The sequence below is a fragment of the Natator depressus genome, chromosome 1 (genome assembly GCF_965152275.1).
Source record: "Natator depressus isolate rNatDep1 chromosome 1, rNatDep2.hap1, whole genome shotgun sequence".
Classification (NCBI taxonomy): domain Eukaryota; kingdom Metazoa; phylum Chordata; order Testudines; family Cheloniidae; genus Natator; species Natator depressus.
In genome coordinates this window covers 343,519,108-343,538,774 of record NC_134234.1, presented here as the reverse complement: position 1 = coordinate 343,538,774, position 19,667 = coordinate 343,519,108, and the positions used below count along the sequence as shown (strand labels likewise).

At 68.1% G+C, this 19,667-nt stretch overlaps 3 protein-coding genes across 4 annotated transcripts in view; all 3 read left to right on the top strand.

Annotated features, from left to right (window-relative positions):
• Positions 1 to 7,442, top strand: part of FLNC (filamin C) — a 55,275-nt gene extending 47,833 nt beyond the window's left edge. The window contains exons 38-48 of one of the 2 annotated variants that reach the window (XM_074942752.1): positions 130 to 282; positions 706 to 828; positions 1,245 to 1,487; positions 2,244 to 2,513; positions 2,804 to 2,941; positions 3,540 to 3,655; positions 4,187 to 4,319; positions 4,726 to 4,902; positions 5,355 to 5,573; positions 5,806 to 6,015; positions 6,465 to 7,442. In XM_074942752.1, the coding sequence (XP_074798853.1) occupies positions 130 to 282; positions 706 to 828; positions 1,245 to 1,487; positions 2,244 to 2,513; positions 2,804 to 2,941; positions 3,540 to 3,655; positions 4,187 to 4,319; positions 4,726 to 4,902; positions 5,355 to 5,573; positions 5,806 to 6,015; positions 6,465 to 6,652 (1,970 nt within the window). In that variant the 3' untranslated portion in view covers positions 6,653 to 7,442. The remainder of the gene's footprint in view (positions 1 to 129; positions 283 to 705; positions 829 to 1,244; positions 1,488 to 2,243; positions 2,514 to 2,803; positions 2,942 to 3,539; positions 3,656 to 4,186; positions 4,320 to 4,725; positions 4,903 to 5,354; positions 5,574 to 5,805; positions 6,016 to 6,464) is intronic. The other variant, XM_074942751.1, reaches the window with a different exon arrangement.
• A 3,637-nt stretch (positions 7,443 to 11,079) lies between these two features.
• ATP6V1F (ATPase H+ transporting V1 subunit F) lies at positions 11,080 to 12,568 on the top strand. Its single transcript, XM_074953080.1, has 2 exons — positions 11,080 to 11,310; positions 11,788 to 12,568. The coding sequence occupies exons 1-2, from the start codon at positions 11,153 to 11,155 to the stop codon at positions 11,987 to 11,989; spliced, it is 360 nt and encodes a 119-aa protein (XP_074809181.1). The 5' UTR covers positions 11,080 to 11,152; the 3' UTR covers positions 11,990 to 12,568.
• Positions 12,569 to 16,808: 4,240 nt separating this feature from the next.
• On the top strand, positions 16,809 to 19,212 carry SPMIP1 (sperm microtubule inner protein 1). Its single transcript, XM_074953068.1, has 2 exons — positions 16,809 to 17,519; positions 18,575 to 19,212. The coding sequence occupies exons 1-2, from the start codon at positions 17,108 to 17,110 to the stop codon at positions 18,682 to 18,684; spliced, it is 522 nt and encodes a 173-aa protein (XP_074809169.1). The 5' UTR covers positions 16,809 to 17,107; the 3' UTR covers positions 18,685 to 19,212.
• Positions 19,213 to 19,667: the final 455 nt, after the last annotated feature.

Sequence of the window (19,667 nt, the reverse complement as noted above, 5' to 3'; positions counted from 1 at the left end):
GCAGTGTGCCCTGTGGGGGGCTCCGTCTGGTGCTGTGGGGGTCCCAGGCGCTGTGCTGACGGGCAGTGTGCCCGGTTGGGGGCTCTGGCTGGCGCTGTGCCCCTGACGCTCACGCTCACTCGCCCCCAGGCTATGGCGGGCTGGGCCTGTCCATCGAGGGGCCCAGCAAGGTGGACATTAACTGCGAGGACGTGGAGGATGGCACCTGCAAGGTGACCTACTGCCCCACCGAGCCCGGCAACTACATCATCAACATCAAGTTCGCTGACAAGCACGTGCCAGGTGCGGGGGGCATGGCCGGGGCACAGCCAGGCTGGCTGAGACTGGCTCCCGGGGACGGCAGCCTGCCAAGGGGAATGTGGTTCAGTGGAGCAGCTAGAGTGGGGGGAAGGGCTGGGAGCCAGGACTCCTGGGTTCTGTCCCCAGCTGTGCTACTGAAGGCAGACAAGCAACCCAGGTGGCTCCTGGGCATTGGGGAAGCCGTTTCCGTGCCTCAGTTTCCCCTCAGCCCAGGGGGTGCAGGCACCAAGCCCCTGGCTGAAGTTGTTCGGAAGTGCCAGGGGCTGCATTGTGTCAGGCTCCCCCGAGGCGCCCTGCCACCCCCTACGGGCGGGGTGGGTGCCACGGGCGGGGCAGTGGCAGGGCAGGTGCCGCGGGCAGGGTTGGGGCAGGGCGGGCGCGGCTGACTGGCGTGTCCGTGTACAGGGAGCCCCTTCACGGTGAAGGTGACGGGCGAGGGGCGCATGAAGGAGAGCATCACGCGCCGGCGCCAGGCACCCTCCATCGCCAGCATCGGCAGCACCTGCGATCTCAACCTCAAGATCCCAGGTACAGCCTGGGGGGGAAACGGGAGGCAGCTCTGCTCCGAGCCTGTGGAAGATGCCCAGCCCCGTGGGCCTGGCCTGGGGCCCGCAGCCCTGTGCCCTATGCAGCCGGGCAGGAGGGAACACTGATGTGGGGCGGGGGGGGCTGCCTGCCCCGCCTGGGCCCCTGGCAGGAAGGCTGAGCCCTGTGGATGGGGGGCCAGGACTGGGAGCCTTTCACAGCCCTCGGTGGGCTTGGGGCCGGGGTGGAAATGACGGGGAGGGCCCTTCCTTGGCAGTGGGACGCTGCTGGCTCTGGGGAGGAGCAGGCACTGCGGGGGGCGGGCGGGAGACGTGCCGGGGGTCCAGGCCTGGGGGCGGGGGCAGCGGGGCAGGGGCCCAGCGCCCCCCCTCTGATTCCCGCCCCCCGGTGCGGCGCAGGGAACTGGTTCCAGATGGTGTCAGCGCAGGAGCGGCTCACGCGGACCTTCACGCGCAGCAGCCACACGTACACGCGCACGGAGCGCACCGAGATCAGCAAGACGCGGGGCGGCGAGACCACGCGGGAGGTGCGGGTGGAGGAGTCCACGCAGGTCGGCGGGGCCCCCTTCCACAACGTCTTCGGCGACTTCCTGGGCCGCGAGAGCCTCGGGTCCTTCGGCAGCATCGCCCGGCCCCAGGAGGGTGCGTGCCCGGCACGGGGGAAAGAGCCTCCAACTGTGGAGCACTGGGGGGGGGTTACATGTGTGCCTTATCCATGGGCAGCAGCATGGCAGCTGTGGGGGGGCGTCCTGCCCTTGGGGGCACTGGGGGAGGCGGCTGCGCCCCCTCATGCACAGGGCAGCCGGAGCTCTGCCGGGGCAGGCGGAAAGGATGGGGCAGCGCTGGGGGTCTTATGGGCACATCGGGTTTGCAGGCGCGTCCCACACAAACGTGTCGGTGTCTTCCACGCGTCCGGGTGTGCGAGCCACAAGGCACTAGGGGGCGCTGTGCTGCAGGGGGTGCTCTCCCCTCACAGTCAGTGCTGGCCCCGATGCCCCAGGGTGGCACTAGGGGGCGCTCTGCTGCTGGCCCCATCTCTGGCCGTTGTCACCCCCTGGCTCTTTGCCCCACGGGGGCGTTAGCCCCGGTACCCTGCCCAGATCCCAGGGCAGGTGACTCCATGCCCACTCCCTGCCCATTCAGCCCAGGACCCTCCTTCCTTCCTGTCCCAAACTGCCCTGGGGCAGGTGCCGCAGCTGCCTGCCAGCTTGTGGCTCAGCACCCCCCGAGTGTGGCAGGGAGAGCCTGTGCCCGCTGGGGCCCTGCAGGTGGTCAAGTCTGCGGATGTCAGACAGGTGGTGCCCCGCCCCAGAGGTGGCTGCATGGCAGTGCTGGCGGCAGGGGGAGGGCCGCAGGGCTGTGATTGGCTGACGGCCCCGCCCGTCTCTCATTGCCCAGGCGAGGCGGGCGCCCCCACCATGACGGCCCAGGTGACCAGCCCGTCGGGGCAGACAGCCGACGCGGAGATCATCGAAGGCGAGGACAGCGCCTACAGCGTGCGCTTCGTGCCCCAGGAGATGGGCGCTCACACCGTCCACGTCAAGTATCGTGGGCAGCACGTGCCTGGCAGCCCCTTCCAATTCACCGTGGGGCCCATGGGCGAGGGGGGCGCCCACAAGGTGCGGGCTGGGGGCACTGGCCTGGAGAGGGGCGTCGCTGGAGTGCCAGGTAGGGGGGCCTGCGCCGGGTGGGCACCAGAGCCCGCAGGGCTGGAGGGGAGCATGGAGCATTGGGGGTAGGGGGGAGAGATTGGAGGGCTTGGGCATTGGGATGGGGGCGGCTCGGGCATTTGGGGGGGCTTAGGCATTGGGATGGGGGCGGCTTGGGCATTTCGGGGGGGCTTGGGCATTGGGATGGGGGCGGCTCGGGCATTTGGGGGCGGCTGGGGCCCCAGGGGAGCTGGAGTGTAGGGTGTGCAGGGCCCAGGACCCGCCCCTGACGGCGCGCTCTGCCCCCAGCCGAGTTCAGCATCTGGACGCGGGAGGCGGGCGCCGGGGGCCTCTCCATCGCCATCGAGGGGCCCAGCAAGGCCGAGATCGCCTTCGAGGACCGGAAGGACGGCTCCTGTGGCGTCTCCTACATCGTGCAGGAGCCAGGTGGGTGCGGGGGCCGGGCCCCGGCTCCTCACTGCCCCGCCAGCCCCCCGTCTGCCCCCCGTCTGCCTGGCTGTCCTCCATAGCCTGGGCTGCTGCTGCCCGTGGGTCGGACCCCTCGTGTCCCGCTGTGGGGCGGCCGGCAGTGCAGAGGCCGGCAATCCCTGGGCTCCGTCCCCTGCACGTCGCTCCCAGGCGTCCCCCCACCGGCATGGAGGGCCCTGCACGTCCCCACAGCCATCCCACACCCCCAGCCTCCTGCTCCCAATCTGGCAGCTTTGGGGGGCAAAGGAGTCCTTCCCCCACCAGATCAGGCTGCCCCTTTCTACCCCCAGACCCCCTCCGCCTGCGGGGCCCCTTGAACCCGGCCTGGCCAGCTCTCTGGGTCCTCCGGGGCCAACTGCCTGGCCTGGGAGCTGCAGGACTCAGCCCCCAGGGACTCAGTGGCCCTGGGGCCAGCACCCAATCCCTGCTCCCGTCATGGCGCCAGCCCTGGGCCCATGGGACCCGGCACAGGTCGGCAGCCTGGCCTTTAGAGCTGCGCCTGTGCCCCGGGCTGCCGGGCCTGAGCCTGACCCGTCCCGCTGGCTCTGCTCCCCAGGGGACTACGAGGTGTCCATCAAGTTCAACGAGGAGCATGTCCCCGACAGCCCCTTCGTGGTGCCGGTGGCCTCCCTCTCCGACGACGCCCGCAGGCTGACGGTGACCAGCCTCCAGGTACCACATGGCCAGCCTGGCGGGGGGGCGGGCGCTTGGTGCCAGGGGCCAGTGCACACAGTGCTGGCACCAGAGGGATGCGAGCCACAGTCCCGCCAGGGCCGCTCAGTCCCAACTCGCAGCCCCCTGATAGCCCAGCCCTGAAGTCCCCCTCCCAGCTCTGCCGATACCCCTCAATCCTGACTCTCAGCCCCCGCACCCCTCCCCCCCACCAGGGCCCCTCAGTCCCAACCCGCAGCCCCCTGCATGTCCCCCAGCAGATGGGGCGATTGCAATGGGGCATGGTCCCTGCAGCCTGGGAAGACCCCAGAACCGCGAACATGTGCCCATGTGGTCCGGGGGGCAGATCTAGCAGTGGGCAGGGCTTTGACGTGCCCACTGCTGTGCGTCTCCCCCTGCCCCCCTCTGTGCTGGGGGGTGACGGTCCCACCCTGGGTTAACCCAAATCTCCACTGGCCTCCCCCCGGGAACCGGCCCCTGCCACTCCCAGCATCGCCCCGGCCTCGGCGTCACCCCCCTTTGCCATTGCAGGAGACAGGGTTAAAGGTCAACCAGCCAGCGTCCTTCGCGGTGCAGCTCAACGGGGCGCGGGGCGTGATCGACGCCAAGGTGCACACGCCCTCGGGCATGGTGGAGGAGTGCTACATCTCGGAGCTGGACAGCGGTGAGGGCGCCTGGGCTCAGGGCAGGCGCGAGGGTCGGGCCATGGGCAGGAGGAGGTGCCCGGGGCTGGCCAGATGGGCGATTGCACCAAGGCTCCGGGCCGGGAGAGGTTTTGCCCCACGGGGGCCTGGAGACTCAGAAGATGCAGAGCCAGTAACTGGCCTGAGGGTGGCGCCGTCTTAGCTGGACCCCAGTGAGCAGCCTTGGCAGCCTGTGCCAGGCCGGACGGGTTCCTCAGAGCTGCTAGGCGGGTTCCTCACACCCCCTGAGCCTTGGGTGGGCTGGACGGGTGCCGGCGAGGGGCTGAGCGGGTTCCTCAGACCCACCGAGGCTCGGTGTGTCTTCCGGGCCAGGCGGGTGCTGGCGAGGGGCCGGGCCGGGCTCTCTAAGCCCTGCTCTCCCCACAGATAAATCCACCATCCGGTTCATCCCGCGCGAGAACGGCGTGCATTCTATCGACGTCAAGTTCAACGGGCGCCACATCCCGGGCAGCCCCTTCAAGATCCGCGTGGGGGAGCAGAGCCAGGCTGGGGACCCGGGCCTCGTCTCGGCGTACGGCCCGGGCCTGGAGGGCGGCATCACAGGTAGGGGTGCGCGGCCCGCTCCCAACCCTGCCCCCGGCTGCTCTACGCAGGGGGGAAGGACGCGGCGCCGGCTGGTGCCCTTGTGCCCAGCCTGGCGCCACTCGAGGGAGGGGATCCAGGCACCGGAGCCAGTCCCCGAGCCTGGATGGGAGCCTGCCAAGGAGATCCAGCGGGCAGTGGGGTGGGTTGGGGAAGGGGGCACTCTGCCCTGGGCTGCCCCCACATATGCTGGCACTCGGGGGACTGTGCCCGTCTCTCTCCCGACACCCAGAGGTGTAACCCTCGGAGGTTGGTATCTCCCCCTTGTGGGCACCCACAGCCCTCACTGTCCCCGGCTCCGCGTAGCTTCTGGCACTGCAGCCCCCTGCCCCTCCATTGTGGAGGGTCCCTGCTCCTGGCACCCGGGGTCTGGGTCCGGCAGGCGCTGCCCCCTAACCCCTGTCCCATCCCAGGCGTGTCCTCGGAGTTCTTCGTCAACACTGTGAACGCTGGCTCGGGCGCCCTGGCCGTCACCATCGACGGCCCCTCCAAGGTGAAGCTGGACTGCCAGGAGTGCCCCGAGGGCCACCGAGTCACCTACACGCCCATGGCGCCTGGCAGCTACCTCATCTCCATCAAGTATGGCGGCCCCCAGCACATCGTGGGCAGCCCCTTCAAAGCCAAGGTCACAGGTACGGCCACGCATGGGGAGGGGGTGGAGCCTGGCCACGCATGGTTGGTGGGGCAGGGTCCCAGCCATGCCCTCGGCTGGGGTGCAGGGGAGGATCCTGGTCGGGCTGGGGGGCGTGAAAGGTGGGTGTGGGGCTCAGGCAGCAGGGGCTGGCTGGCTGGAGGCTGCAGGCCAGAAGGGGGTCACCGCGTGGGTGGGGGTGGTTGGTTACATGTCCCCCTGCCCCTCTCCAGGGCCACGTCTCTCCGGCGGCCACAGCCTCCACGAGACGTCCACTGTCCTGGTGGAGACGGTCACCAAGTCCTCGTCCTCCGTGGGCAGCAGCTTCAGCTCCATGCCCAAGTTCTCCTCCGACGCCAGCAAGGTGGTGGCCCGGGGGCCCGGGCTCACCAAGGCCTTCGTGGGCCAGAAGAACACCTTTACCGTGGACTGCAGCAAGGCTGGTACGGGAGGGGCGGGGCCTGGCCTCATGGGGCGGGGTCTAGTGGGAAGGGTGGGTTCTGGCCTCCAGGGGTGGACCTGATGGAGAGGGATGGGGCTTAGTGGGGAGGGGATGAGCCTGTCCAGCAGGGGGTGGGATTAGTGGGTCACATGGCTGGGGGAGGGGCGCTAATGTGGGGTGAGCTCTATGGGGCAGAGGAGGTAACTCAGCAACCAGGTCTCCTTGGGCACCGCTGGGGGTCAGCATGAGCCCCCGAGAGCCGGGGGGGACGGTGGGCGGGCATATGGGGGGAGGACGTGGGCCCTACCTCCGTCGCTGTGGCTGCCCGGCTTCCATGGGGTTTCTGGTGCTGGGGGCACTGTGCTCTGCAGGGACCTGGCCCAAGCTGAGCCCGCCCCCCCGGGGATGCGCTCTCCTCCTCACCCCCAGCTGCGCTCTCTGCCCCCCCAGGCACCAACATGCTGATGGTCGGTGTGCACGGCCCCAAGACGCCGTGCGAGGAGGTGTACGTCAAGCACATGGGCAACCGGGTGTACAACGTCACCTACACTGTCAAGGAGAAGGGGGACTACGTCCTCATCCTCAAATGGGGCGACGAGGGCGTGCCGGGCAGCCCCTACCAGGTCACCGTGCCCTAGCCAGGAGCCAGCGCCCTGAGCTGCGGCGCCTCCCCTGGGCACGGCGAGGCGCCCACCCCCTTCCTCTCCTCTCACACACACACACACACACACACACACACACACACGCTTCCCGCTCCCCCCTCCCCCCCCGGCCGGTGCCCCGCGATCTCCGTCCCGTCCACGGGTGAAGAGCCATCAGCCACGGACTCCACTGTCCTGCCCGGCACCAAGGACTGTTCTTGTCCAACGGCACCCGCCAGCTGCCCACAATGCTTCTCTGCAGGGGCACCAGCCAGCTGCCCACAATACTTCTCTGCGGGGCCCTGATAGGGGCATTGAACTGGGTGAAAGGAAGAGAGGAACTTTTTATAGTGGTTTTTCATCACTTCCTCTCTCGCTTTCCTCCAGTACTAGCCTAGCTGGAGGGGCAGAGGACATGGCCAGGGCACAGACCGGGCACAGATGGGGCAGAGGGCATGGCTAGGGTGCAGAGCGGGCACTGGCAGGGCAGAGGGCATGGTCAGGGTGCAGACTGGGCACAGGTGGGCACAGCTAGGGCACAAAAGGGGTGGAGGGCATGGCTGGGGTGCAGACCAGGCACAGATGGGGAGGAGGGCATGGCTGGGATGTAGATGGGTGCAGGGCATGGCTGGGCACAGACTGGCAGAGGGCATGGCCCAGGGCATGACAGGGCAGATGAGGTTGTAGACAGGCTAGGTTTGAGCAGGAAAAGGGCCAGGGGCAGGAAGCCGCTTTCCAGGGTTGGGGCTCCCGGCTGTACGTGGGCAAGGCGTGAGCTGCTGTGGTGGGGGGGGGGGGGAGAGGTCAGTGTGCACCCTAGGGCTCCTCTCCCCACTCTGAGCGAGAGGCTCAGCCCTGAGGACCGAGGGAGGGGCCTGGGAGGGGCTGGTTAGGGGGGTGCCACCAAGGGACATGCCAGCCCAGCTCAGGGGGAGATTGAGGGGCCCCTGCCCCACGGGTGCTGAGAGGGGCTAGGCCGCAGGAAGTGTCTGGGGTCCGCTCCGCGAGCCCAGGGCAGCAGGCCATGGACCGGTGCCAGGGAGGGGAAAACCAAGTGGGCTGTGATACCCACCACCCCCCAGGCCAGGGCCCACTGGCCCCATGCACACAGCCCAGAGAGCCTAGGGAAGTGGGGAGCTCCCAAGGGTGCTGGGGGCCTGGTAGGTGTCTGGTCATCCCCTGCCCTTGGCCAATGGCTGCTGTGCCCTTCTGCCCCTCCTTGGCCTCTGGCGCTGCCCACTGCCCTCCTGGGCTGCTCAGTGGCCGACTCGCTGTCTGGCTTCTGATGCTTTTTGAAAAAAAACACACCCTAAAAATACCCCCACCCGGGTGCCCGGCCCCGGTGCGTAGTCTGCGAGTGCCTCTGGGTCTGTACGGGCGAGGGGAGCCCCTGGCGCTCCCGGCTTCGCTCTCTGCCGAGCGCCGGGGCTGGCCACCTGCCAGGGAAATAAAGTGACTTGCTAAGGTGCCCTGTACTGCTGCCTGTGTGTCCTGCGCCGTGGGGCCACGATGGGGCGACAGAAAGGCCCCCGCCCCAGCCACTCCCAGCACCAGGGCTGCCTCTGTGGCCTGGGGACGTGGCTCCCCAGTGCCAGGTATTCCCAGCCCTATGCCAAGTCTTACCCACCCAGCCGGGCTCCCTCATGCTCTGGCACCCACTGAGCTGCGGGGAGCTGAAGGGCAGGCGGAGCAGCTGGCCCCCTCCTGTGTAATGTTAGCCTCCGGCTGGTTCATCCCCTTCCTTCCCTGTCCCCCCCCCCCCCCGATTCTCCATGAGTGGGGCTGGCCGGTGTCCCGGCGTCCCCGGGCGATGCTCTGGGACTGCTCCCGACGAAGCCAGGCAGGACTCCGGGGGAGCCTCCTCTCCGGGAGCAGCCTGTCTGCAGGACACACAGCTCACCCAGCTTCCCCCTTCCTGGGTCTGACCTCGGAGCATTCAGCCTCCTCTGCCCCTCCGTGCGCTTCCCCCAGCGAGTCCCCCAGGCGGGGTCCTGGGGAAGCCAGAGGGTCCTGCCCCCCGACTCCACAGTCAGACGGGACTCTCAGCCAGCCAGTAACACAGAGGTGTATTAGACGACAGGAACGTGGTCTAACAGAGCTTGTAGGTGCAGAGAACAGGACCCCTCAGCTGGGTCCATTTTGGGGGGCAGTGAGCCAGACAATCCCGTCTGCACTTCACTCCTCATCCCCAGCCAGCCCCCAACTGACTCCCCCTCCAGCCCCTCCTCCTCTGGGCTTTGTCCCTTTCCCGGCCAGGAGGTCACCGGATTCCTTTGTTCTCCAACCCTTCAGCTCTCACCTTGCAGGGGGGAAGGCCCAGGCCATCAGGTGCCAGGAGACAGAGTGTCGGCCATTTATGTACCCTGGCCCTGTGCTCTGCAACAATTACCCCACCTTATCCCACCACCTAGAGACTTAAGTAATGCATAGGGGAAACTGAGGCACCCCGACAGTATTCAGAGGAAACATTAGGAACAGTCCCACTTCGTCACAGCTTGGCGACTCCTGCCCCTGCTGCCAGCTGCACGGAGCCCCCCAAGGATGGGGCAGCCAGCTGTGCCTTGCCAGGGGATCCCGGTTTAGATCAGGAAGGCCGAGAGACTGTGGCACAAACAGCGGGTGCAACAGACACAGGCCAGGGCCAAAAAGTGGTGCCTTGCTCCTGGAGCTTGCTGGGGGTGGATCCCCCTAGATGGGGCCAGCAGCCGACCCCCATGGTGCCCCCTAATGTGGGGGCTGGGCATGGGCCCTAAACACAGGACCAGGCTACCCTGAACCCAAATTATGGTCTGGGCTACTCTGGATTAGCTGGGTCCCCTGCCCTGTGGAGCCAGAGCTGGTGACCCCCACCCCCCAGGAGCTGGGGAACAGCCGGGGTGGTTGCCCCGTGGCTGGCACAGTTCAGTGCAGTGTGGCCCAGCTGGCGAGGGAGGGAGGGAAGAGCCAGGTGCCTCTGACCCGCCCCCCCGAGGCTGGGGTCACGCACAGTGGCTGGGGGTTGAGCTGGGCTCCCTAGGCTGGCCCTGGCCTGCTGGCAGGTGGCTCCGTAGCGTGATGCCATCACTGCAGGCCCAGCGTTCCCGCCTCCCGCTCCACGTGCTGCCGGAGTGGCTGCCACCCCGGGCAGAGCGGGTGCGCCAGACCCCCAGGCAGTGCTCTGCCCGGGGCTTTGCCAGTCGGGCCGCCCAGAGCAGAATGACACCGCGGGGTCCAGAACCAGGCCCTGGCTCGGCACTGAACAAAGGAGCCTCTGCAAACGTTCCCCAGGGCAGCTGAGCACCCACAAATTGAGCACCCACAAATCAACACCCCACGTACCATGGCGCACGAGGGCCTGGCCCTACATGAGCTCTGGGAGGGGATGGGTTAGAGCAGGGGGCTGGAGCCAGGACTCCTGGGTTCTATCCCCGGCTCTGGGAGGGGAGTGAGGTCAAGTGGTTAGAGCAGGGGGGGCTGGCAGCCAAGACTCCTGGGTTCTCTCCCAGCTCTGGGAGGGGAGTGGGGTCAAGTGGTTAGAGCAGGGGGGGCTGGCAGCCAGGACTCCTGGGTTCTCTCCCAGCTCTGGGAGGGGAGTGGGGTCTGTCGTGGACCCACATGGTCAGCGCTGTGTCCCCAGTTTTGACTCAGTCTCTGGGAGGAGCCCTTCAGTGGGGCAGACTCCCAAGGGGGCTCACGGCCTCCAGGCTAATCCCCGCCGTCTCAGTGTGCCCTGAGGCTGGGCCTGCAGCCCCCCAGGCTCCCCCCCTCCCATGAGCTCTCTCAGGGCGTCCCACCGCGGGGGAGCCGTGCAGGGCCTCTGGGGAGTGGCCCCGCGCCCGGCATCTGCGGCACCGCTGCCCCGGCTGGCAGCACAGGTGGGTGTAGGCAGTAGCGGGCGCCCCGCCGAGGAGGCCTCGGGGCAGCCCAGAGCCAGGGTCAGGCTCCGTCAGTCCATGGTCCGAATCCACCCACCCCTGCCCCCCGGGCCCTGTTCCCGCAGCTCCGGCCCTGCGGCCAGGCGGGGGGTTCGGCGCTCCGGGGGGCACTGGGTGCTTGGGGGCATGCCCAGGGCCCAGGGCCCAGGGCCCAGCCAGCTGGGGCCGCCCCGGTGAGTCCTCCCGCCCCGGCCCCGCTTGGGAACAAAGCAGCACACCCGGGAAACTGAGGCACGGTCAAGCGCCAGAAGAAATACTACAAACAATTCCCACATCGTCACATGGTCTGGGGGGGTAGAGTGGGGGAGGGGGCAGGACTCCTGGGTTCTCTCCGAGCTCGGGGGGGGAGGGGGAGCACAGCGCAGAGGTGCAGGAGCCCGCGGGCCACAACCAGCGCCCGCGCACGCGTGGAATCGCTCCGCCAGGCTCCAAGCGCTCGGCGCGAGATGCGCATGCTCCGAATGGCGGGGGGCGGGGGAGCCAGCCGCGCACGCGCAGGCGGGTGCTGCAGGGGCCGGCCGCGCATGCGCCGTGCGCGCCGAGGGTCTCAGGGGCCGGCGGCGGGCGGCGGCGGAGTCGAGCCATGGCCGGGCGGGGGAAGCTGATCGCGGTGATGGGGGACGAGGACACGGTGACGGGCTTCCTGCTGGGCGGGGTGGGCGAGCTCAACAAGCACCGCAAGCCCAACTTCCTGGTGGTGGAGAAGGACACGAGCCTGACCGAGATCGAGGAGACCTTCCGGTGCGCGGCCGTGACCACCGGGGCGGGGGGGAGCCGGGCGGGACCACCGGGGTGCGGGGGCGGGGGGGAGCCGGGCGGGACCACCGGGGCGCGGAGGGGAGCCGGGCGGGACCACCGGGGCGCGGAGGGGGGCAGCCGGGCGGGACCACCGCGGCGCGGGGGCGGGGGGGAGCCGGGCGGGACCGGACCACCGGGGCGCGGGGGCGGGTGGAAGCCGGGCAGGACCACTGGGGCGCGGGGGGGGGAGGGTAGCCGGACGGGACCACCGGGGCGCGGGGGGGGGCAGCCGGGGGTGCGGGGAGCTGAGCCTGGAGCTGCGGGGGACCCAGGAGTCCGGCTTTGCTTATCCAGTGGAGGGTGCAGGTGCTGGTTCCCTGGGGGGTCTGCAGGTGATGGTTTGGGGGGGGCAGGTGCTGGCTCGGGGGGGGGTGTCAGTTCCCCCGGTGCAGCCCCACCCATCCCCGCTTCCCCCCCCAGGAGCTTCCTGAGCCGCGAGGACATCGGTATCATCCTGATCAACCAGTTCATCGCGGAGCTGATCCGGCACGTGCTGGACGCGCACACCCGCTCGCTGCCCGCCGTGCTGGAGATCCCCTCCAAGGAGCACCCCTACGACGCCGCCAAGGACTCCATCCTGCGCCGCGCCAGGGGCATGTTCACCGCCGAGGACCTGCGCTAGGGGCTGCGCTGCCCGGCCCCGGGCCCCGGCCGGCTCCCTCCCTCCGGCCTCGGGCCCGGTCGCCCCAGCGGGCCCCAGCTGAGCCCCGGGGGAGCGGCTGCTCCTGCCGTTCTTCGGGGGCACCGAACAGCATCTGCCCCTCCCCAGGGCTGGATTGCTGCAGCCCCCGGTGCTGGGGCGTCCGGGCCCAGACTGGCTCCCCGGGAGTGGGGGGCGTGTTGGGCCTACGTGGTACTCCTCCCCACCCTGCTCCTCTGACCCCCTCTGGGTCACCAGCTGTGGGGCTGAGGGCCAAATGCACCCAATCCATGCTGCTGCCCCCGAACCCTCCCCGAGCCCCTGTGTGCTGGGGGCAGGGGCTGTGTGCCAGTTGGCCTGGGGGGGCAGCAGCAAGGTGGGTGACAGAGCTGGCCCGTGCCCCTGGCTCGGCCACACCCCTCCCGTTTCCCAGAGCCCCGGCTCCCCCTGTCCCTCCGTGTGCTGCCGGCGGATCCGCCTCCTGTATGTTCCTGTGACGGTTGAGCTGTTACATTAAAGCAGAGGAGCCCCCCCCCACGCCCCCGATTCCTGTGCTCTGTGCTGGGGCAGACGCCCTCCCAAGCCGGGCTGCGCCCCAAAGGCCCCGGTGTGGGCAGAGCACCAGCAGGGAGGGGGCTCAGCTGGAGGGCGAGGGGTTAAAACCGAGCCAGGCTGAGGAGCTGGCCTGTGCTGAGCTCCCTGCCTGTCCGGGACAGCTTCTGCCGGCCGGGGCCAGTCCCAGCCCAGCTCCCGGTTCGCTGCACTGGCATTCTCCCGCCTGCCGGGAGCTCCCTGCTTAGGCCGGTCACTTGCCCGCCGTGGAGATGGGGGTGTGCGTGCAATCCTGACCTTCCCCCACACACACACACACCTGCCCCCTCTCCTGTGTGCACCTGCCCTTGGCGGGGGCTGCGGGGAGGCTGGCAGCTCTCAGCAGTCACCAGCCTTCGCTCCCAGTGATGCTCTGCCAGCAAACCTCCTCCCCAGGCAGGCGCTGGCTTGTCCCCGGCGGGGGGGCTGCTTATGAGCCCGTCCCGTGACCCCGAAAGGGGAAGTGGCTGCGACTCACCCGCATGCGGCTCTGAGGAGCCGGCAGCTGCCTTGTCCTCAGCACCAGCCCGAGGCCTGGTGGCCCTGACCTAGGCGGGCAGCATCTAGGCTGGCCTGGCTCCTGGCCCTGACCTAGGCGGGCGGAGGGACGTGCAGCGACGTGCACCCCTGCTGACCGCGCCGCGCTTGCTGGCTGCTGCGCGTGGGGCTGCCACGGCCCCAGGGAAACCGGCTGCGGAGCCGCGGCTGGGCTGGTAGGTGACCAGCGGGTAATGCCCTCTGCGCTTCCAGCCTGGCAGTGCTGGTGGCACCAGCTAGTTCATGAACGCAGGCACTAGGTGGGGAGTGGCAGTGGCTGGTGAATCTGCTGCTCCTAAACGGGAGGAGGGGGCACTGAATATGGGTGCTGCTGTCTCCTTGCCCCCGGGCTCTGTCCCTCTCCCTATCCCTCCCCTGGTGGCTGCTCCTCTCCCTGCCCTGGCTGCTTCCTGCCTCCCGGGTTCAGTTTCACCATGTCCCAGCTGGCTGCAATGCTGGGCAGAGCCCTGAGGGGAGGAGCTGGCCTGTGCCAGCTCCCTGCCCGCATGGGACAGCTCCAGCCGGCCGGGGCCGCTCCCAGCCTGGTTCTGGGCCTGCCTTCCTGCCTGGGGGTAGCTCTCTGTCCCCCGCCCAGACCTGGCTCTGCACAGAGCGTGACAGACCCAGGGGCACCCTGCTGCTGCTGGCAGGGCTGGGGTGGTGGAAGTGCTGAGCCGTGTGGGCCGGCTGCTGCTGCAGAGCAGAGGGAGAGCCAGGGAGGTGCTGGGACTCTTTAGCCAGGCCACTGTGCCCATGGTGCTGGGAGCCGGCCAGGAGCTTCCACAGTCAGTGCTACAGGGTGCCCGCGTGGCAGGGGGGCGCTAGAGTGGCCTGGGCAGATGAGCCAGGAGGGCACTGAGCTGGGGCCAGCGCGGCCGGGGGGGGCTGGCTCAGTGCCAATGAATTAACCACTGGCACAGCTCAGCAGGGCTGGGGGTTGCATGGTTTATACAGCGAGCTGGGCTGGGAGCTGGAGTCAGGGAGATGATCACAAGGGGGGGTCTCTGGGTCTGCCCTCAGGCGGGTGCTGCTAGGGAAGCCCAGCAGCCCACCCCCATTCCAGGGCCAGCTGAGGGTGCAGTGATGATGCCCCCCTGCTCCACGCTCCCTGGGCAGGCCAGGCGGAGCCCAGGTGTTCTCTAGGGGGCATGCTCTGCCCTGGGGCATTGCCCACCAGCCAGGATCTAGGGGCGTTGGGGCCTCGCCAGTTCCACGGCCTGGTGCTGGCAGCCCTGTCCCAGAGTTTGTCAACACAGAGCCTTCCCCAGCCCCCGAGGTGCCAGCCTGGGGCAGGTGGCATGTGCCGCTCTGGGGGACTTGATTTGAGCTTGTGAGTCAAGAGCCAGAGACGGCCCCTGAGCCCTGGGGAACCAGGGGCCGGGGAGCCTGTCTGCTCTGGCTCCCAGCCGCCCCCTCCCCACCCCGTTCACTGCCCATCCTGTGGGGCATGCAGGTTAGGGGCTGTGCCCAGTCTATGAGCCTGAGGGGCACCCCAGGTGGGTGACCCCTCCTAGTGGGGCAAGAGCCCCCCTATCCAGCTGCTATCTGAACTGCACCACCCCGTGCTGCTCCCTCTGAGGGCTGGCCTAAGCTTCCTGCATGCCACTGCTCTGCCCCCTGCCTAGCTGGCAGTGCCTTCGGGGGACCCCCTGCCCTCTGCACAGCTTGCTTCCTGCCAGCCTCAGGCTGGCCCCAAATACCTGCAGCCAGGCACTGACCCACCCACTCTCCAGCCAGGCACTGACCCTCCCAAGGTCAGTCTGGCAGAGCTGGGAACCCAGGAGTCTGGGCTGCTAGCGCCCACCCCAAGCACAGCACCTGCCCCCTGGAGCTGGCATCTGCTGGCGGCTGCCATCTGCTCTGGGTCCCTCTGCAAGTCCTTGGGGGGGGTGGGGGGTATTCTAACAGCCACAAGTACAGGCCCAGGTTTAATCCATTGGGGCTTGTAGCCTCTTCCCCCCCCCCCCCCCCCGCTCCCAGTCCCCTGACTGCCCCGACCCTTATCCACCCCTCCCCGACAGCCCCCCAGGGACTCCCACGCCTTATCCAACTCCCCCTCTTCCCCGACCACCCCAGAACCTCCACCCCATCCAACCACTCCCTGTCTCCTGACTGCCCCCCAGGGCCCCCTGCCCAACCCCCCCACTGCCACCCCCTTACCATGCCCCTCAGAGCGGCAGGCACTCGCAGCCCCTGGGGAGGGGGCTGGGCTTTGTACCAGGCCACCGCAGAGCTCATGGGGGTGGGATATAATGATGCTGCCTTTGGCGGGACACAGCTGAGAGTATCAATTCAGGACCAATGGCTTAGAGCAGGGCAGTCACAGCCCAGAGCTCAGTGTCCTTTATTACTAAGGCACCAAGCCGGCCCGACTTCGGTCTCACCCCACTGGCTAACCACAAGTCACACAAGCAATTCCCTCAGACACACCAGTGTCCCCACCAGTGCCGCTCGTTATGGGGGTGAATGGTTATGGAAACCAACACCCCAGTGACAGAAGAAGGTTCTCTCGATCCCGAAGGAGCAAGCCCCAGACCCAGGTCAAATAATGACTTAGATCTTACCCAAAATACACGCTTACAGCCAATTCTTATTAAGTCAACTAAAATGTATTTAAAAAGAAAAGAGAGAGTTGGTTGAAAGATCAAGATACAGACAGACTTGGGTTCAATTTCTTGAGGTCCAGATACAGAGCAGAGATGGGAAGTTTGTAGTTGCCAAAAGTCCTTTTAGAAATGGTCCAGAGGTTATACCCCAATGTCCATATTCAGGGTGACTCTGGTCAGTGACTGGGGATCTCCATCCTTATGGCTCAGGGTTTCCCCCTCCTGAACCCAAAGCAGATCTGAGATGAAGAAGGATCCTGTCCCAGGGTTTTTATACATTTCCTGCAGCCTCTTGGCCTGAGAAAACAATACGCTTAACTTTCCTTCTCCCAAACATCCTGGCAATTAGCACAGGGTCATTTATCCATTAACCTAGCGGTGGGCAAACTATGGCCCGTGGGCCTCATCCGGCCCACGGGACCATCCTGCCCGGCCCTTGAGCTCCAGCCCCTCCACCGCTGTCCCCCATTTTGCGAGCTCCTGCCGCTCTGAACGGCATGGTAAGGGGGCGGCGGTGGGGGGGTTGGGTAGGGGGCCCTGGGGGGCAGTCAGGGGACAGGGAGCGGTTGGATGGGGTGGAGGTTCTGGGGCGGTCGGGGCACGGGGGGGGGGGTTGGATAAGACATGGGAGTCCCTGGGGGGCTGTCGGGGAGGGGTGGATAAGGGTCGGGGCAGTCAGGGGACTGAGAGCAGGGGGGTTGGATAGGGGGTGGGATCCCGGGGGGGGCGGTTTGGGGTGGGGTCTGGCCCTGGGTCAGGCTGGGAGGTAATTAACTCTTTCTGGCCCTGTCACCTTTCAATGAGACGTTATATTACACTCATAATGTCACCGGGGGGGGGGGTGACTCCCAGAGCATCCCCCCCTTTCCCATCAGCACCAGTACAGCCTTGGCCCATCTGATCCTTGGGGCAGCTGGTCTTCCCCCCGCCCCCACACTCACCGAGGTGCCACGGGGCAGCCAGCATGTGAGCAGCGATGCCCAGGCTCAGTGCCCCGTGGGCTGGCCAGCAGGGGCCGCGGGCAGCCGCTGCTGATGAAGGGCACCGCTGGGGGGCTGCCCCGGGTGAGATTCAGACGTCCCTGCCCTGGAGCCATTGCTGGGGGCCCAGAGCAGGGCAGCAGCCGGGTCAGTGCCAGGCAGCCCCTTGCCCCCTGGCCTCTGTGAGCTCCGGGGTGTGATGCAGCTGCCATGGCAACACAGCTGACAATGGTACCAGCTGCCCCTGGCCTGGGGGGGGTGACAGCAGGGACGGGACCCGAGCCCCGGACTTGTGCCCACAGGGTACCCGGTGCAGGAGCCTTGCCACAGCTCTCGGGGGGGGCGTCTGAGCGCAGGGCGCCCGGGGGTGGCCGGCGGGTGCCAGCATGGCACGCCAGCTGAGCATGGACACGCAGCAGCAGGCCTTCTGGAAGGAGGAGTACCTCAAGGAGCTGAGACTCCGCTTCCGCTGGCACCAGCGTTTCGGGGCCTCCGTCAAGGCCAAGCAGGAGCAGCGGCGCCGGGCTGCCAGGGAGCCGCTCAAGCTGCCCGCCCTCCGGTCTCCGGCGCCCCTGGCCCAGGCCCAGCAGCCGCCCGAGGCCCCCGCCGGGGCCGCCCCGGGCATCCCGGCGGGGGAGATGAAGCCCGTGGCGCCGGAGGTGCGGGAGCTGCTGTACCAGGGCATCTCCCAGGACGGCGAGGGCCGGCGGCGGTACCTGCGCCTCCGCACGACCCGCGGGCCCGAGGAGAAGTACTACACCCCCGTCACCACCAACTTCGTCTACGGCTGGCAGATGGGTGAGCCGGGGCAGCGGGCGCTGGGGGGGCAGAGCCCTGCCCCCGCCTCACGCCTGTGCCCGCAGGGCCGTCTCGCCCCATAGCCCAGGGCTGCGCTGGCGTGGGGGGGCGCAGAGGTGGGGGGGTTCCACTAGGTGGTGCTCTCCCCTTGGGGCAGTGCCCCCAGAACGGCTCCATGGCGCCGGCTGTGACCTCGCAGCGGGCTGGGCCAATCAGCACAGCCGGCCTGAGCTCATTTGCATACAGCAAATCTCTTGTGGCTGGCGCTGTGCGCCGGGGGTTCCCCAGCCCCTTCCCCCATGGTGTCGGGGCACCTGGCTGGCACAGGTTGGGTTTGTGCTAATAGTGCAATGACCTGGGGGTGGGGGCAGCCCTGCCCTCTGCTGGATGGGATGAGATCTCATCTGCTGTGTGTCATAGGCCCTATAGTGCTGGGGTGTGATGGAGATTCCCCTCTGGCTCAAGAGACAGGGCCGTGGTTCTTGGCCAGGAGGCTCTAGTGCTGAGCGGGCCTGGCCTGCAGCCCAGCACCAGCTGTGACAACCCCCCAAGCAAAGCCCACCAGGCTCTCAGCATTTTGCAGCTGCAGCCAGGTCCCACCTGGGCTCTGGAACTGCGATGATAGTCACCATGTCCCCTCAGCCTTCACATGCTCTGGGCCTGCCTCCCGGGGGTGGGAGGGTTCCCAGCCAGACTGGCCCAACAGCTTCCCCAGCTGCCCCCCAAGCCAACTCCTCTGCCCACGGTGGCCTCATGCCCCAGCCCTTCACCCCTGCCAGCCGGAGCACCAGCTGCCGGCTAATAGCCCAGCGAGCGGCTCTGCCCGGGGGGGGCGCCAGGGCTTGGGGTTAAAGCCGGGGTCCCCTCTTGGCTCACTGGGGTCACCCCTGTGCCAGGGGACACTCACCACGGAGCAAGATCGTGGGAGCCCAGTGCTGCCGGGGGGGAAGGTTGGCAATGAGTCAGCTCGGGGGGGCGGGTCTGGGGTTCTGGTCTGACCCCCCCAGCTCATTGACCCCCCAGCTCACCCCGAGCTCACTTGTGTCTCTGCCCAGGGAAAGTCACCAACGTCTACGTGCCCCCGTCGCCCAAGTGCCGCATCGAGAGCTTCTTCCGCAAGAATGGGGTCTTCTCGCTGCTGGACCCACGCGATGTGGCCTTGTGAGAGCCCGACCTCCCTCCCCCGCCATGGGGCTCTGGGTCTGGGACCGGGCCAGTCCTCCCACCCCTGGACCACGCTGGCTGCTTGGGACGCTGGGCTCTCCTAACACGACCGCCTGGTGCTGCCCCGCTGGCTCTGTGCATCCTTCACCCACCCGGCCGGGCACTAACCAAATGTAGGGCCCGGGGGCCTCCCCTTTAACCGCCTCTGTGCAAAGCAGCATGCCAAGGCAGCTGGGCCTGGCACCCAGCTCTGGCAGAGCCTGACCCCGCCTGGCCAGTGCCCAGCCTGTGGCTGCCAGGGCCCCTCCAAGCAGGGTCAAGGCTCTGGGAGTGGCAGCCGGTGAGGGGCAGGCTGGGCACCAGGCCCTGCGGCGAGTCCAGGGTGGGCACAGGCAGCCAGCAGGGCCAGGCACATCCTTCATGGTAACAGCCCTGGGGCCGTGCCAAGGTGAAGGGTGAGTGACTTTATTGTAGGCTGTGCCAGGCTGGGCCGCATGTGGGCAGAGCCATTGCACAGCCCTGCGGGCTCCTCTCCAAGGCCCCCGGCAGTGCCAGGGGGGCTCCCCTGCCTAGCCAGTGTCTCCATCCATTGGGGCTCTCTGGTGGCTGCCCACTGTCCTCACCGGCAGTCCCTCGCCCTCTTGGTGGGGACCCCCCAGAGAGCAACCATGGGGGGAAGCGGGGCCTGAGCCCCACAGCACCCCTGAGCCTCCTCTCCAGCCCCTGGGAATGGCCCCTGCGCTGCGGCTCCTGTCCTTCCCTGTGCCCCAGCCCCACAGCACCCCCCACGCTCCGGGATCTCCAGCCCCACAGCACCCCCCACGCTCCGGGATCTCCAGCCCCACAGCTCCGAGCCGTGGTGAGCATGGGGGGAGCCGAGAAGGATGGGGCCAGCCCTGCACACACCCGGCCGTGGTGTCTGCCCCACCTCAGTCAAAGCTCGGGGTGGCTAGGCAGCAGGCTGTGGGGTGGCTCTGGCTCCCT

Coding starts and splice junctions, on each gene's coding strand:
- SPMIP1 (XM_074953068.1), top strand. CDS start 17,108: ATGGCACGCCAGCTGAGCATGGACACGCAGCAGCAGGCCTTCTGGAAG. Junction 17,520..18,574: donor CGTCTACGGCTGGCAGATGG/GTGAGCCGGGGC, acceptor GTCTCTGCCCAG/GGAAAGTCACCAACGTCTAC.
- ATP6V1F (XM_074953080.1), top strand. CDS start 11,153: ATGGCCGGGCGGGGGAAGCTGATCGCGGTGATGGGGGACGAGGACACG. Junction 11,311..11,787: donor GAGATCGAGGAGACCTTCCG/GTGCGCGGCCGT, acceptor TTCCCCCCCCAG/GAGCTTCCTGAGCCGCGAGG.